This window comes from Aethalodelphis obliquidens, unplaced genomic scaffold (genome assembly GCF_003676395.1).
Source record: "Aethalodelphis obliquidens isolate GAN/ISIS:26980383/991018 unplaced genomic scaffold, ASM367639v1 scaffold38, whole genome shotgun sequence".
NCBI lineage: Eukaryota > Metazoa > Chordata > Mammalia > Artiodactyla > Delphinidae > Aethalodelphis > Aethalodelphis obliquidens.
In genome coordinates, this window is record NW_020837982.1 from 1,237,898 (window position 1) to 1,255,070 (window position 17,173).

The 17,173-nt window shown below is 46.3% G+C and overlaps 1 protein-coding gene across 6 annotated transcripts in view; it reads left to right on the forward strand.

Annotated features, from left to right (window-relative positions):
* Nucleotides 1–5,577: 5,577 nt before the first annotated feature.
* The window catches only part of MYO1D (myosin ID), a 355,995-nt gene continuing 344,399 nt past the window's right edge, over nt 5,578–17,173 (forward strand). For 4 of the 6 annotated variants that reach the window (XM_027130292.1, XM_027130293.1, XM_027130296.1 and 1 more), the window contains exon 1: nt 5,579–5,947. In XM_027130292.1, coding sequence (XP_026986093.1) covers nt 5,853–5,947 — 95 coding nt within the window. In that variant the 5' untranslated portion in view covers nt 5,579–5,852. Of the gene's footprint in view, nt 5,948–17,173 lie in introns of all 6 variants that reach the window. The other 2 variants (XM_027130294.1, XM_027130291.1) reach the window with 2 other exon arrangements.

The window sequence follows — 17,173 nt, forward strand, 5'->3', positions numbered from 1 at the left end:
CACACACACACACACACACACACACACACACACACACACACACACACTGTCTTACAAGTGAGTATTCATGTTGGATAGTGGAAGCAATCCACTACCCAAATCGGAAGTTGTAAGGTCTGGTCTCAGCTCTACCAACCTAGTCAAAGTCAGAAGCTCTTCCTGGGGCTCACCTTCCCCATCTGTAAAGGGGTACATATGTTTGATTACATGGCCATTAGGATTCCTTAGAATCCTGCTACTCAAGGTCTGGTCTACAGTCTGGCTGCAGCAGCATCGCTAGGGGATCCTGTTAAAATGCAGATTGCAATTCAGTGAGTTAAGATCTACTCAGGTGGGACCTGAGACTGCATTTCTAACAAGATCCCAAGTGATTCTTATACACCTTAAAATTTGAGACATCCTGCCTTAAGATGCAAGATTCAATCCATGAACTGATTGTGGATGTGTTTTCCCTCTCATGGGATCCTATCACACTCCCAAATTTTCTAGCTCTAGGACCCCTTCCAATGGCCAGAATAGCTTGAGTTATTGATTTTCTGGCATAGGGCACAGAGAAATGCCACATGCTCCCTGAAATATAACCCTACATCTACACATCCCCATTTACAAATAAATTAACTCACTAATTAATTCATCTACTCGATTCAAGAAATATCTAAGGGGCATCAGGCACAGACTGAGGGCTGGAGATAAAAGGATGAGTAGGGCATGGCCTCTGTCCTAGCGAGTCGAGGGACTTGCCTGGACAGCCAACTCCAACTCAGTGTGATAAGCACTCTTCCTCTACCATCTGACCCTGTCTTTCCTGAGGCCTTAAACAATGTGGCTCCAGTGCCAGCTCCGGGGGACGTGCTCTTGGGACGGCCCTTTTCTGGTGACTCACGGGATACTGACAGTGATGGCTTGCTGAAGTTCTTCTCCATTCCCCAATGATTAGGACCTGTGGTGTGATCCCCCTCTTAGCTCAGGGGTTCTTTTATTTTAATGTATTTTTTGGCTGTACTTCGCAGCTTGCGGGATCTTAATTCCCAGACCAGGGATCAAATCTGGGCCACAGCAGTGAAAGCACCAAGTCCTAACCACTGGTCCACCAGGGAATTCCCAGGGGTTCTTTTGTTTTTTTTTTTAACATCTTTTTTGGAGTATAGTTGCTTTACAATGGTGTGTTAGTTTCCGCCCAGGGGTTCTTAACTTGGGATCCACAGACAGGTTATTCTGGGCCTGGATCAGGGGAGTCCATGTGCAAACTGTTTTGCATGTGTGCTTAAGACATTTGTCCTGGGAGAGAAAGTTCCCGTGTTTTCATCAAGGGAAAATGAAACCTAAGAATTGGAAACCAGTGTCTTGTTACTATCCACCTGCTGCCCTGAGACCCTGGCAGTTGCAGCCCCTTTCCTTCTCTTCTTCCTCCTCAGCTGCTATCTCCCAACTTCCTCTGAGCTTAGGTTGATTATGTTAAAAGTAGCTCTGTCGGGCTTCCCTGGTGGCGCAGTGGTTGAGAGTCCGCCTGCCTATACAGGGGACGCGGGTTCCTGCCCCGGTCCGGGAGGATCCCACATGCCGCGGAGCGGCTGGGCCCGTGAGCCATGGCCGCTGAGCCTGCGCATCCGGAGCCTGTGCTCCGCAACGGGAGAGGCTACAGCAGTGAGAGGCCCGCGTACCGCAAAAAAAAAAAAAAAAGTAGCTCTGTCTGTAGTATCAGCCATTTCAAAGAGCTAAGGGAAGATCCTTGTCCCCAACTCAGCATCGTCACAGGTAAGCACAGCTGAACCACAGGCACAGCGGGCAAGAAATTCCTAGAACCCGGAACCAGGTCTTGAGCAGTTGGTCCACCGTCCCTCTGTCTTTAACAGCTAGAGGTAAGAAGATGAGCTTCTTAAGTCACTTTCTGTGCTTTCAGGCTACTTTATGACAGTGACCTCTGCTATGAAAATTCCCTTTCCTTTGTGCTGTGAGATGTCTAAAGAGTGAAAGGCAGGACTGAAGGAGTTGGGGGTGGGTGGGGGGAGGGGTCCACAGGTGGGTAAGTCATCAGTGACACCAGGGAGACAACTGTTGGGTCTGTTTTTACTCTAAAAAATGTAGGCCTCAGAAACCATAGAGAACATATACGCTGTCTTTGATGTATCATTCTTAGTTCAAATCCAACCTTAGGCATGAAAGAGGAGGATGTATGTTTTGGATAATATCTAAGGCAGAGGGTTCTATATCATTTCCATATGGTTGTGAGTGCATTATGAAGTTATTTTGCAACATAAATTCGCCTTTCTACTTCTGCTCTAGAATAATTGGGGCTCATACAATAAATTTATAAAATGCCCTTTGAATATGCTTTGTGACTATGTCCTTCCTGGCCTTCCTGCTTCTGTCTTGTGGGATTTAGGCTGAGCCATCTTCCCAGATACAACGCACCTGGTAAAGAGAGGGAGGATGGGGCAGCCCAGAAACATTCTGGGAAAGTAGAAGGATGGGAGCAAATATTTGCTGTGGAAAATTCAGAGTTGATTTTTTAGGGAGAACCCAGCACAGATCCTCTGCAGCTGGTGTCAACAGCAGACGGGTTTTTCGGACAACAGCTTTTGTTCAGTGTGAACATGTAGCATGCAGGCCTGGCCCCAAGAGAGAAGTGAACACAGCCCTGAGACCTGCCTGCAGGGGCAGGAGATGAGAATGAGATAAACGCTGCACAATGAACGGCTTTTAATGCAGAAAATCTACCAACAAGGGTGGATTTACAAACTCACATTACATAACCCATAGAGTCACAGATCATTCCCTATTCCTTCATCAAGCAAGCGTCTATTAAGAGTTTCACATGCTAAGCCCTGTGCTACTAGGGGCCAGAGCTACATCCAAGAACAGGACAGACACAGCTTCCAGTACTCATGGCCCTGACACTCTAATGTGATAGATGGACAATAGGTTTGTTAAAGTGCATTCAGCCTGTAACGAGGATGACACTTCCAGGGTGCTGTGGGGGCACAGAGCAGGGACTTAGCCAACTCTGACTTAGGAGATCATGGAAGCCTTCCTGGAGGAAGTGATGTTGAGGCTGAGAGCAGAGGGATGAGCAGAAATTAGCTAGGCCACAGGGATGAGAGGCAGGACAAGAGGGAAGAGAATTTCAGGCATGGAACAGGTTGTACTCTCTCTGGGGCATATTTGACAACTAAGGTAAACATGAAATTCTTTCATCTAAATTATAAAAACATATTTTAAATAGAAATTGTTGAAATTATGTTTGGTTTTAGAATTATTTTTGGTTTTAGTGTTTATAATCTCCTAGCATATGTATGACAACCAGAGTGAATAGATAGTCTGTACCAGAGCTTTCAAGGTGTGTGCTGGTTTTCCAGTTCTGGAATGTCTGCAAACTTCTGATGTGACTTTCATTTCTAAGTGTTACACGATTGCTTTCTCTCTCTCTTTTTTTTTTCCTTTTAAGTATAGTAGATTTGTAATGTCGTATTAGTTTCAGGTGTACAGCAAAGTGATTCAGATGTGTGTGTGTGTGTGTGTGTATTCTTTTTCAGATTTTCTTCCAAAATAGGAAAAAATTATTACAATGTGATTCTTAAAAATAAACCTTTTAAAATTTTAGAACAGTTTTAGATTATTTGATTTTTAAGTTTATATTTTGAAATAATTTCAAACTTACAGAAAAGTTGCAAGAAGACTGGGGAAAAAAAGGCTTCCATATATTCTTTATACACCAATAGTTAATATTTTCCTACAGCCCCACTGGACAGATTTGGGTTCAGCAAAAGAGCCTCATTGGTCTCAATGCCTGATTTTATACTAATTTGCACTTTAAATTGATTAACTACCCTTTGCATATGTTGTGTATATGTTTTACACATTGGGCTCCTGTACAAGACACTGATTAACACAGGAGTCTCCTTGCTTTGCCCATGTGAAAACCACAACTGCATCCCACCATAGATCCTACCCACTGTACAACTGCTTCTGCCCTAACAACCCAGGGGATATACCTACCTCCATCTTCCAATAATCGTTTCCAATGAGTGTGGTCCCTGGTTGCTCTAAATTGCACAGAATTTGAGATTTCTTCCTTTTCTTTTTGAAACTCAGTTTTATTGTATACTAAAACATACCAATGCAAACATTTTAGGAATGTACCATACTCTACGCAATCACCCACTTAGCCACTGACCCACCCACACAAATGACCCAAGCAAAGGATGGTCCTACCTTGGAAGGTATCTAAACCGGAGTTCTTATTCCACAAACGAGGACACTGAGATTCAGAGAGGTGTCTTCTGAAGAACGAGAGCTGCTAATGGTAGTCAGACTGCAACTCATCTCTGCCTGTGACAGAGACTGGGGTGGCTTTCTCATGGCGGACGTGCTCATGCAGGAGGTGATCAAGCTGTCTTACCCTCTCTCTTGGCCAGGGTGGGTTGTTGGAAGCTGAAGCAAACGTGAGCAAGGTCCTTAGGTCTGGCTTAACGCATCTCACAGTCAGCCATAGTTTAGGAGTCCAGCCATGTCTTTGGGGGCTTCTAGATTTCCTGGTAGGTTTTGAAATAGAAGATGGTCCTAATAGAAACACACGACTGAAGAGGTGCAGCTGCCTTAGAAAGCCATTTATAATAGATTTTCACTGAGAAAATGCAGTCTCGGTTCCAAAAGAATTTTCTAAGGTCAACCAATGTATCTATAAATTGGAGACCACTTAAAACCCATTCTATTCCATTGAGCCATTGTGCATTTCATATGTACATGTGCAAGGCACTACACCAGACTCCTTGGTGTGTGTCAAGGGGGATATGGAGAAGTTCAGGACATGGTCCCATGCTCAAGAAGCCTACAGTTATCCCAGGGAGATGATACATAGATAGATGAAAAACTTAATAACAGTATAAGGTAATGTTTGATGACATGCTCAGGTGAGTGGAAGAGAAAAATGGATCACGGAACACTGGAGAAGGAAAGCAGTGTGCCATGTGGCTAAACGCTGGGGCTCATAAGTCAAATGACCTGGATGAAATTCCAGCTTCCCCACTACTTAGGTAGCCGTGCGCAAGTTACTTAAGTTCTCTAAGGCCCTTATAAAAGCTCTGGGCACTTTTGGTACCCCCAACGTGTTAATTATTATTACTCTCAGTCTGAGCGTGAACCATCATTTTAAGGATGGAGAGGATGTGAGCAGAAGAGCAGGAGAGGGCTTCGCAGCAGGGTGACAGAATCGTAATGAATTATCCACGCGAGAAGCTCCACAAGACACTTTCGTAACTTTGTTGGCATATACCAAGCCCGGGCGGAGGCGGCAATCCTGGAAACTTGATTCCACCCACCTCCTACGTTCGCACGCCTCGGTACCGCCCCCCTGAGCTCCCAGCGCCTGTCCCCAGAGGGCGCTGCCACCCCTCCGCCTCCGCCCGGCCCGGAGCGCGCCCCCGCCGGCCGCCCCGCGCGTGCGCGCCGCCCAGGTGAGGAGGTGGTGGCCTTCGCCGCGGGGGCGGCTCCTCGGCCGGGGGGGCGGGGCGGGGCGGGGCGGAGAGGCCGGGCCGGGGCGGGTGGGGCGGGCAGCCGCGGGGCCGGGGCCAGACAAGGCCAGAGGCGGGACCAACCGCCGCCGTCTCCGTTTCGTTGTCTCTTCCCCCACAGCGCCGGGCAGCCGCCGCGGGAAAAGCGGAAACTGCCGGGTGAGCCGCGCCGGACGAGAGCGCGCCGAGGAGCAGCGGGTCGGCCTCCGTCCCGCCGAGCCGCCGCGGCGCCCCCTTTCCCGCGCCCCGCCCCGGCCCCGCCCGAGCTCGCCGCGCGCCCCCGCCGCCCGAGCGCGCCCACCTGAACCCGTCCGCGCCCACCTGAGCCCGTGCGCCGGCGCCATGGCGGAGCAGGAGAGCCTGGAGTTCGGGAAGGCGGACTTCGTGCTGATGGACACCGTCTCTATGCCCGAGTTCATGGCCAACCTTCGGCTCAGGTGAGGGCGGAGCGGCCGTGCGCAATGCTGCGAGCCTGCGCTTTCCCGAGAGGGGGCGCCCTTGCGGTGCGGCCGGATTGGGGGTGTAGGGGGTGCACCGAGCGCGAGGGATGGAGTGCGGCCGGATTGGGGTGTCCGGGGTCCTCTGAGCTCGATGGTTGAGCTTTCCCGGGAGGGGACGCCCTGGGGTGCGGCCGCATTGGAGTGCAAGGGGCGTGCCGAGCTCCAGGACTGCGCCTTCTAGAGAGGGGGTGTCCTTGGGTGCTGTCCGGACGGGGGAGGGGGGTGTCGGGGGGAGGCAGCGCTTGGGGCCAGGCAGCTAGTGCGCTGCCCCAGGTAAGTGCTGTGGGCGGGCCGGGTGACCTAATGGAAACAAGAGTAGAGGGAAATGAAAACTTTCCGGAGAGTCGTGGCGGCCGCAAGGCTCAGGGAAGACTGGAGGGTTGTTTTGGAGAGAGGCTAGGGTCTCATCGTGGTTTCACACTTGGTTCTTTTCTTTTTTCGCTTTCGTCTTCTTTTTTTAGTTTTTCCTGGCGTGGTTCCATCGCGTCATTCAGGACGCTATGGAGTGATCCCTGAGCTGTCTGTTCCGGGACACTGGCTATTTTTTAGTTACTCTCTGAACGTAATTAGACGCGTTTCCAGACATCGAAGAGACTGCTCTGCTCGCCAGTGCCAAGATAAACTGTCTGAATTTGACAAGGCATTCATGGTTTCAGTTTTTTTCAAGGAGTTGTGGATGGAACCCTTGTGTTACTGACATCCTTGAGAATGTAGTCACAACTCAACGCCCCGAGATGGGCTTCCAGGACGAGTTTGTTTTAGAAAGGCTTCTACATGGGATTATTTCACTCCTGATAGAGTAATATGTAAGCAGAGCTTTAAAGCAGTTTGACTTTTTTTTTAAAGAAAACATTACAGTAAATGGAGTTTCAAAATAACTGAGTTGGGGAGGGAGGTGTTTCCTGGAAGTTCTGACTCCATTTCTTGTAGGTTTTAAATATCGCTCCATAAATTTAAAAGTGAAAATCTTAACCTCGGTTTGGGTGCCTAACTAATCCCACTTGTCAGTATGAATTCCCCTGTTAACTTTTCTTTTTTTTTTTAAGCGGGCCTCTCACTGTTGTGGCCTCTCCCGTTGCGGAGCACAGGCTCCGGACGCGCAGGCTCAGCGGCTATGGCTCACGGGCCCAGCCGCTCCGCGGCATGTGGGATCCTCCCGGACCGGGGCACGAACCCGTGTCCCCTGCATCGGCAGGCGGACTCTCAACCACTGCGCCACCAGGGAAGCCCTCTCCTGTTAACTTTAAGAATTTTAAAAACTTTTTTAATCTTCAAAATTGCAGTCCCCATAGTCTGCATCTGCTCTTAGCCAGGCTTCATTATGTCCCAGAGTAAGGAGCAGAGGCACTGACTGGAGTTCTACACCCACCTACCACAAACGACTTTGAGCCAGTCCTTGCGTCTGAGTTTCCTAATTTGTAAAATAATGATCTCCAAGATTTTTCTGCCCTTACATTCTTTTTTTGCTTTCACATATCATTGGTTGCAAAGTCTTGTGAGGCTTGACTCTTAAGAAAGATTATTAATGTGAGCCTAACTTAGCTCAGAAGAGAACTTTGCACAGGAGAGAATTTTGCAATTTAATTATGCATTATGCAGGGTACTTTAGGAGGTAAGGTGGGAGGGTCCAAAGAACCATCAGATGTGTCCTTACCTCTCAAAGACACGGCATGTTTATGAAGACAGGGAGCAAGGTGAAAATTTTTATCCACTTAAATAATAGGTCAGGAAAACAACAGAAAAGATAAGCTTTGTAGAGCTTAGATGATTCTTTGCCAAGTAATTGTACAACCTAATTGTTCTGGAAGTTTAGCAGAGGGAGAGATGCCTTAGGGTGGCTCAGAAACACCATCTAGAGGAGAGGAGGGGTTGAGAGGAGTTGCAGAGGATGGGTAGGATCTGTGTAGGTGGAGAACGTTCCAGGTGGATAAAGTGGCCAAGCAGAGGAGTGGAGCTTAAAAGCTGACTCTGGGTGTTCGTGAATAAGTTGTCCGGAGGGGAAGGAGTGGGTGTTGGGGAGTTGTGGAAGGAATCGCGAGCTCTCATCAGTATGACGCTTGGCTAATGCCCAGGTTTCTAGGTCTACCTTTATTCCCAATCACCAGGTCCATCAAGATTCGGATGTTGTATGTGTCTCACCTGTGTGTGTACTCGACCACTCTGCGAACTGGCTGCAAGTCTCAGCGCACGAGTTCAGTGATTGTTCATGGTTTATTTATAAGTTGGGAGGGGTTGGTTCCCAGGAGCCGGTAAAGGGTAGCAGTGTCCTTGCCTCCTCCCCAGCTGTAAATCCTGATGACCCAGGTGGAAAGCAGGCCGCTCTCTGATAGTTGGAATTTCCCATCAGCCCGTTGTTCCTCCAGACTGTTCCAGTGTTTTAGCTGTATGAGCCTTCCTATAAGGCTCGTGTGGACCCTTGAATATCTGTGTCCCTCTGCAGAAGGTGACCACAAACCCACTGTAGATCCAGGTGCTACTATGTCATGTAATGTTTTCATCTCCCGGAATATGGGTGGTTGGTCCATACAGGGTGTATATTTATGGTTGTATAGAGGCGAAATTTGAGTGTATTTCATCTCACAGTGGGTATGTGCGCACGTGCTCCATCATTGCTGCCTTCCCCAAGCTGCGGCTTCTCCTCTCACTCCCGTCTGGAATGTCCTGTCCCCTGCTGTCTATCTGGCTCTTTCCTTCATTTATGGTCTGTGACATGCATTTAGGCATTTATAGCTACAGTTTCAGGGGTCTGTGTCATCCAAACCGAATTTTAATTTTCCCTACAGTAGCACCCACTGTGACATTTTTTATAGAGAGAGAAAAAAAGGAATGTTTCGGTTACTTTTTTTTTTTTAAGCTTTTGTGTCATTTTCCATTTAGAATTATCTTCTTATTTTGCTACTAGTCTGGCTTTCTTTTCCTCTCTTGGGTAAAAGCTTTATTTTTAGACGTCTGCTACAATCAATGTCACTTTCCCCTTACTGTTATTATTTTTAAAAATTGATGTAGGCATGTGTCTGTGCCTGAGGGTCTGGATGAGGCAAGACTCAATGATGTGGATTAGTGTGAGTTAGCGTATCTGAGAAGGAGTTTCAGTTTGTATTTTACGCTTATACCAGAAACTGCTGGTATCTTGAGGGCCGCCTTCTCTCCCCCCTGGGAGTCTCTTGCTAAGGGAGATTTGTTCTATTTATTTGCTTTTCCTTTCGGTGGAGGCACAGGTGTCGGTGGTTTTGGTGATGGTGGTAAGCTCCGCACTCCACTTCCAAGCGTCCGATCCAGGAGTCAGATGCCTGCACAAGCACCTCCAGCCTTCGCGGTCAGGCCTGGTTCCCGCCAAACCCCCGCATGGCCACTTGAAGGCCCGACCTCGGCATCCCCACCACGGTCTGCTTTCTTCCTAGCCGCTTCCCTTTTAGAGCCTTTGGTTCCTTTTCTCGTGCCTTGGGCCATTCCTGGACTTGAGTTCTAACAAAATTCACATCAGCTCTGCTGCACCCTGTCTCGCAGTGAGAGACCTGCCTGGTGCAGCCACGCGGAACATCTGGTCCTCACTGTGCCCTTACTCGCCACTTAGCCATCCTCGAGGAAGGAGGAATGCGGGCTGCTCTTCCTGAGGACAGTGGCCTGAGACATGTGCTTTTCATGTCACAGGTCGAGGAAACCCACTTTAGGCTTCCAGTTTCTAATTTTGTTGGTGGTGGTTCTTGTTTTGAGAATAAGGCATCTGCTCAGCCTGGTGTCTTGGTTCTTTGGAAATTTGATTTGTCCTCTTTTCTTACCGGTTTTTCTGTTCCATAAAAGCAGTGATTTGAAGCACTGTGTTTACCGAAGCTCCAGGCAACTTCTCACCTTTAACCTAACACAATGTTCCTTTTGTACCTTTGCTTAGACCAGGCTTTCCTCAATCTTGGTGCTGTTGACAGTGGGGCTGGGTCATGCTTTGCTGGGGGGCGGGGGGGGGGGCTGCCCTGTGTGTTGTCAGATGTTTAGCAGCATCCCTGGCCTCTACCCACCAGATGCCAGGAGCACCACTCCCCTCCCATACGACAACCAAAAATATTTCCAGATGTTGCCAAATGTCCCCTGGGGGAGGGGGCAAAATTGTCCTCAGTTGAGAACCACTGGCCTCGGCTGTTCTCACTCCCTGGAATGCCCTGGAATGTCCTCCCCCTACTCTCTACCCTCATCCCTGCCTGTCAGACTCTTCCTTGTCCTGCGAGACCAGTTCTGAAAAGTCTTTCCCAAACCTCCAAGGCAAGGGTTAACCATACCCTCACCTGTGCTCCCAAGATATATGGGCACTTGATCATAACTGTTAGGATTTATCATGCTATGTTGTTTTCTCTGCGTGTCTGCATTCGCACCAAATTGTGAGATTCCCCAAAGCCAGAGAGCCTGTCCAGAGGTGGATCCAGGTTGTGTGGTCCTTTGAAATTCATTACAGTTGGGGAGGGGGGAACCACCTCTGAGAAAAAGAGTATAAATTATGAATGTCAGATTAGATACACGGCTTTGGAAGGGCAAGCACAAGTGAGTGGCTGTGAAGCAAACCCACCGCTAGCCCTTCTGCATTTTCTATCATGCTCCAGAATTGGGCAGCTGTGTGTTCAATACATTTTAAAATGAATGAACTGGGACTCCCCTGGTGGTCCAGTGGTTAGGACTCCGCGATTTCACTGCCGCGGGCCTGGGGTCGATCCCTGGTCAGGGAACTAAGATCCCACAAGGCACGCGGCGTGGCCAAAAACTAAAAAAATTAGAATAAAAAAATAAAATGAGTGAACTAAGCCGTCAAATGTTGGCTGATTGTTCTTCAGCCCATGGAATTCTCAACTTAAAAAAAGCATACAATCATCTCAAAATATTGTACTTAATTTAATACAACTTCAGTGTGTGTGGGGGGCGGGCAGGAGCAATGAGCTGCAGAATTCGTAGAAAAGCAGTGAACAGGCACTCGCTCGCCCTCGCTCTCTCCCTCGCCACACAACCTCTGTACTCTTTCTGCAGCTCTTTGATCATTTGGAAAATTAGATAGGACAGAAGGTCCCTCTTGCTTCCTGGGGCAGAGCCTTAGGTACCCTGGTGGTCCTCAAGCACGTGTCAATCTGTGATTGGTTCAGAGCTCTCCTTCAAAGGAGCTGTAGTTCGATTCATAGGAGAGGTGAATGGCACACTAAATCTTTTTGGCTTGCATGTGAAATTCTTTGGCAACCACTTTTAGAGGCCTTCGGAAAAGGACAGTTTGCTCTGGGCCTGTTTTGCACATTGGCTTCATATTGGGACAAAAAAATGAGAGTTGGGGTTTCAGAGCTGCCATTTGGAGTGAATCGCCCAGCCGTCTTGTTTCCTTTCCTGCTCCGTGACAGATTTCCAAGACTATTTTTATTCGGGGTCATTTGTTGACCCTGGAGACTTCTGCTGAATTTAGCTCCCAAACAGAGCCAGATGTGGGTGGAATCAAGCGCTCAGAAGCTGCTACTGGTGTGTTTCATCACAGGTTCTGAAGGGTTCTTCTTCTTCCTTAAAGAGAGCAGCTTTGACTTTTTGCTCAACTTGGAGACGAAAGTGGTGGATCTGGTATAGATAGAAGTGTGTTTGTTTAATGACTCGCGCGAGCTGTCAGTGTCGTGAATTATCCTAATGTGGAGAGCCGTTTGCTGACATTTTCACCTAAGTCTGAGCCACCTCAGCAAAAAGGACTGGATCTCAAGGACCGGCCTCATTTTATGATAACTCTCTGGCGTCCCTCGCTGTGTTGCTGTTGGGACTGGATTGGGTCATGTGGCACTGCCAAGCCTATCTAGTGGGATCTGCTGTGAACAGTGGCTCCAGCCCCACTGGGGATGAGCCTCGCTGACATGGCCTATCAGAACGTCAACTAGACGCAGGAATGGGTTCAGAGGGTAACAGCAGTTTTAAATACACATTGCAAGCCTCTCTCTTTTTGTCTGTTCAGTTCCTTGGTTGAGATAACGGTTTTCTTTCCTCTCGGTTGGAGGCTCTCTTCAGTTTACCTGCTATGTAATAACTAGGCAGATCTCTTAGTAGGCGGTGTCTCCCCAACTTTAGTTTTTGTCATTTATGGGAAGAAGAAAGGGGAGCACATGCTTGCATCGGAAAGCAGTGAAAAGAGCACAGGCTTCGAGTCCTGACTGGCCAAGGTCAAATCCCAGCTTCACTTTCACTCTTTTTAGCTTTGTACCTTAGGGTACGTTAACTTACCTAAGCCTCAGTTTCCTTATATATGTAAAATGGTCGCCTCTTAAGGTTATTGGGATGAAATCACATGAAGTGTAAAAAGTGCCTGGTCGGTGCTTGGTACATAATTCCCTCCCAACTAATGTTAACTCTGTTTCTGAATCCTTCCCAAATGGCCTCACCTCCCTGCCCTGACCCTGAAGGGCTTGCTAATCTCACCTCTTCCTTCCTCACAAAGACAGAATCAATCGTTTTGGCTTTATTTGGGGGGCAAGAATGAAAAGTGTTCTAGAAGGGGTTGGGGTTACCTAGTGGAGAAAGCAAAAACATTGGAGATAAATAGATCTGGACCTTAATCCTGTCTCTGTCCACCACTACCACCCACGTGGGCTTAGACAAGTTGCTTAGCCTCCCTGAGTCTTGGTTTCTTCATCTGTAAAGATGAAGTGTTACTGCAAAGATTAAACTCTACCACCTGTAAAACACCTAGCGTGGTACCCATAGCATAGTATAGTAGATGCTCAGCAGACGGTCCTCTGTCTCTCCTCTCCATCCCCTCTCAGTGCAGCCCTGTGGATCAAGTGCCCTTGTTGGTCCCAACTGTCTCCGTGACTGTCACACTCATAACCCTGTTCCCTCCAGGGTGTTCTCTGATTTCATGAAGGTTGGTGGCATTGGTGCCTGAGATCTCCAGGCACTATAGATGGGTGATTAACTTTAAATATAGTCTTTAAAAAAAAAACCCTCTAACATTTCCTTATTTAACTATAGACCTTATGTCTTTTTAATATAATCTCCTGGCTTTAAAGCTAGCAGCTACTTGAATTCTTGCTGTGTGCTCATCACTGTGCTGGGCACCTTGGTGGGGGTTACTTTATAAAAAGTCATTCTTTGTGGGATAGCTTAATTGGGAGTAAAAGATAACCTTAATAAATAGATCAAGCTCAGGTAGAATATGATTGAACCAAAATGAATATTGCAGACAATCAATTATTTTTAGGGCTTCCTAGAGAGAAGGAACCAGTGAAGCAGATTTTTTAAAAACAGAACTGATGGCAATGTAATTAAGAGTTGTATATATGTTATGTACTAGAGTTCTCAGGGAATTCAGAAAAAGAGAAAATGGGATTGGGAGTAGGTAGACAGTGCTCTGTGGAAGAGGCAGGATGTGAGCAGACCCTTGTTGGAAGGAGAGAGAGTTTCTCATCGGGAGACACCCCTTTCCCCTGGGCCCTGATGTCCTAGCCCTTTGCTTTCTCGCCATCCACTTTCAGCGCCAGTGGGCTGGCCATGCTGCCCACCAGCTTCCACTGCTCGAAAATATCCGCCACTACCCCCACCTCCCGCATTGTCGGCACTTTGTTCATTCCTGTCTTATGCTACCCCCAAATTCTCCCAACTAGAGACTGAGTCAGGCTGATAAGAATCCTCTTCCAAAGTCAAATACTTCTAATGCAGCCCAGGCACATGAGGGTAAATTTGCTGGGTCCTTTCTGTCTCATGCTTTGATGAGGTCAGTTAGAAGGAGGGACTGAGAATTTCATTTCTGAGTAATAATTTTGCAGCCTGTCACTGCAGACCCGGGATGGAGAACTGAACTCTGGCGGGAAGGATGGGCCAAAGATAGTATGAGCCCAGTTTATTCTTGGGGAGGCAGGCTCTGAGGACAGAGAGGGAGGGCGCCAGAGAAAAACTTGGCTCAATTAAAATATTAGTCTGTGGCTTATCTTTGGGCCTAGAAGAGGAAATGGAAAAAAAATTTTTTTCTTCCTTTATTTTATGCCTAATTACAGAACTTTTAAGACTCAGCACCCAGACTGCGTGGTGAATACTATGGTCATTCCATTGTGGGTTAGAGACATATGTGAGCCAGCCTGTGACTCTAATCATGGCTTTCAACATTTCTTGGTGAAATAGAATGGTCCACTGTTGGAAAGTAGGCCATTTTAGAGTAAGGGTTTCTGATAAGTGACTTTAATTGATGGAGAAGGGATTTGAGAGCCTCAGCTGGTTCCTTTTTGATACTTTGCCCACCTTCCCGTCTCCTCCTTGTCTCAGCCTCACCCCTGAGGATACCCCAGTTTGCATTCCAGACACAGCTGCTCATGGGGGAGCAGCTACTTTATGTCTCAGTGAGACAGTCTTCATTCTCCCCACGTTTCTGCCCCTTGGTGCACACAGTATGGAAATGGATTTCGCTTTAGTGAGATTAAAGCATTAATTCTAGTAAAGCTATTTTGCTTTAATAAAAAGATTGTTTAGTGCTGAACATAGCTTTTTTCCAAAAAGTACACAGGCCAATTCAAGGTTCTATTAAAACAAAACAAAAACTTCTGGAATAGATGGGGAAATGCATCAAGAGACAAACCCAACTTTGCTTTCATTCCTCCTCTCCATTTATGACCCACAGTCATATTACTAAGACTTGGGGGAAAAAATTACTGCTTACATACACCAGGGTCCCATAAGCGCTAGAAGCCAATGAATTAGTCAAAAAATGGCTTCATCTAAAACAATGAAGCAAACACCAAGAGCAATTCAAACAATTTTTTCCCCTCTGATCACAAAGTCTGCTTTGAGTAACTTGTACAATAGAGGATCGTCCGTAGCCGGGTCAGGGCGATCCCGAAGGGCTTTGTCTCAAACCGCTGCTTAGTGTCCAGTATAAAGTCGAGAAAAATTTCATAGTCAATTAAAATTAAAAAGTCAAACTCCATTTAAAAAAAAAAACCTTACACTTACTTTGGATCACCCTAAAATCGGTTATGTTTCAGTTTGGGCTTTCATGGACATCTCAGTCATTTAAAATTTATTATAAGAATAGCCTTTGATCATGAGGCTGAGTTATTTAGCCTGATTCTGCCATCCTAGCCTATGTTACTTGTAATTAAGAAGAAAACCTTTTTAAAAAAATCCTCAAAAGAACATCTCTAGAGTAGTTCAGATGTCAGGAAGTACCACTATGAGGAGTTTTTTTTTTTTTTTATTGCATTCAGCCCATGATGTCAACTCATATGTGTGTCCTACCTGTAGTCTCTAAGTCCCGAGGGCAACTTTATCTTCTTTATCTCTGAAGGCTTCTTTCCAGGCATTAAGAACAAAATGTTTTCCCTTCTATCAGTGAATGAGTAAATGAATGCATAATATTTCCACATCTTTGATTCCTGCCTGAACTATGTATTTTCCGGGTTTTATGTACCGTATTTTGTATATTTAAATAATCTGATTTTTCTGTTGTAACTCTAGTCTTTGGGGAGATAGGAAAATAAAACTACCATTACTCTTGGGGGAGGAAAAAAGCACTAAAATATATTTGGGATCCTTGTGAAATGATAGACATCTTTTTTCTTTTCAAAGACGTGTAGAACTCCGACAGGTGGAGCTTGTCATGCATACAACGAGGGGGAACCTACTTGAGTGGTTCTGTAGTCTCGTGTTGTTGCTTACCTTAGCGAGTAGGTTACATTGTTACCAGCATCGGGAGGCCTTTATATAACTTGGTATCATTTGTTGAATGTCTCTAAAGGGACACTCTTTCATACAGCAAATCCAGTGACTCAGATCACACGATTGGTGCTCTTTCAGTCTGCATTCTGTGGTGTCCTGGGCCATGAGAAGCCGTCTTGGAGGCCAGGTAGGAGTGGAGCAGGGCTTCGGCCCCTCTCCTTTCAACAGAGCAGCTCTGCCTCTACATATTGGGGTTCCAAGGAGGTTTTTTCTTGATGAGCTAATTTATTTTTAATTTATTTTTTCAATGAAGTATAGTTGATTTACAATATTATACTAGTTTCAGGTATACCACATAGTGATTCAGTATTTTTATAGATTATACTCCACTTAAAGTTATTACAAAATAATGGCTATATTTCCCTGTGCTGTACAATATATCCTTGTTGCTGATTTTCTTTATACAGAGTGGTTGGTATCTCTTAATCCCTACCACTATCATGCCCTTCCCCTTTTCCCTAACCACTAGTTTGTTCTCTATATCTATGACCAAGGAATTTTTTGTTTGAGAAGAAATGCTATCACATTGAAAAACCAGTTTGAAAACCACTGTTCTAGGTGCTTGTTTTCCAGATGGCTTTTAGTCTTGCAACCACACACACACACACACACACACACACACACAATTAGAAATATTTCTAACCAAAATGATTTTAAAAGTGGCAGTGCGGCATGCTATAATGAGCAAAGGAAGTATTTCAGTTATCCGAACTTAAGTATGGCTCTACTATATGTACTCTGTGGCGTAAACAGTGTACTTCAGTTCTCTGAGCCTTTACTGCCTGGTTTTAAAATGGGACTGATCCCTACGTTACGAGGTTATTTCATAAAATGAGATCACAGATGGGTTGTTTATAGTTGTAAACATATCAAGGACACTCAAATGCTAATGCTGTCTCACTCTTGCTTCCTTAAACAGAATGTAAGGAATGTAATTGAACTTTTTTCCTAAAGGACCTAGATCATGATAGTCATAGTTGTGAACAATTGTTTTCACACCTCCGGGGTTTGTTGAGATATGTGTGATGTTTTGTTCCACACCAAACTGATGTGAACAATGTAACATTTGAGAGTGTATGGTTACATTTCTATGGTTTCTCTTAGTGTGCCTCCCTGTGGATTCTCTGCCCGCTCTTAATCTACAAATGTGATCTGCTCTGGGACTGTCTCATGGAAGGGAATAGAGAGGAGTTAATGAGTTCTGATGAAGACTGAGGGGTTGCCCTGGCTGTTTCAATTCTGGGGCTTGAATTTTGAGATGTCCCTGCTCAGAAGTATCTTTTGATTGCTTTGGTGTGTGAAGCCAAGGCTGAGTTCCGAGTCGTAGGCAAAGTGCTAGTCCACAACTTACTCCTGCCCTTGGTATTTGAATTATTTGTGTGGTTGAACAAACCAGCGCACGCTGCATGGGTTTTTCCACACTGCATGCACTTTATGATTGCTTGTTGATTCGTGGGA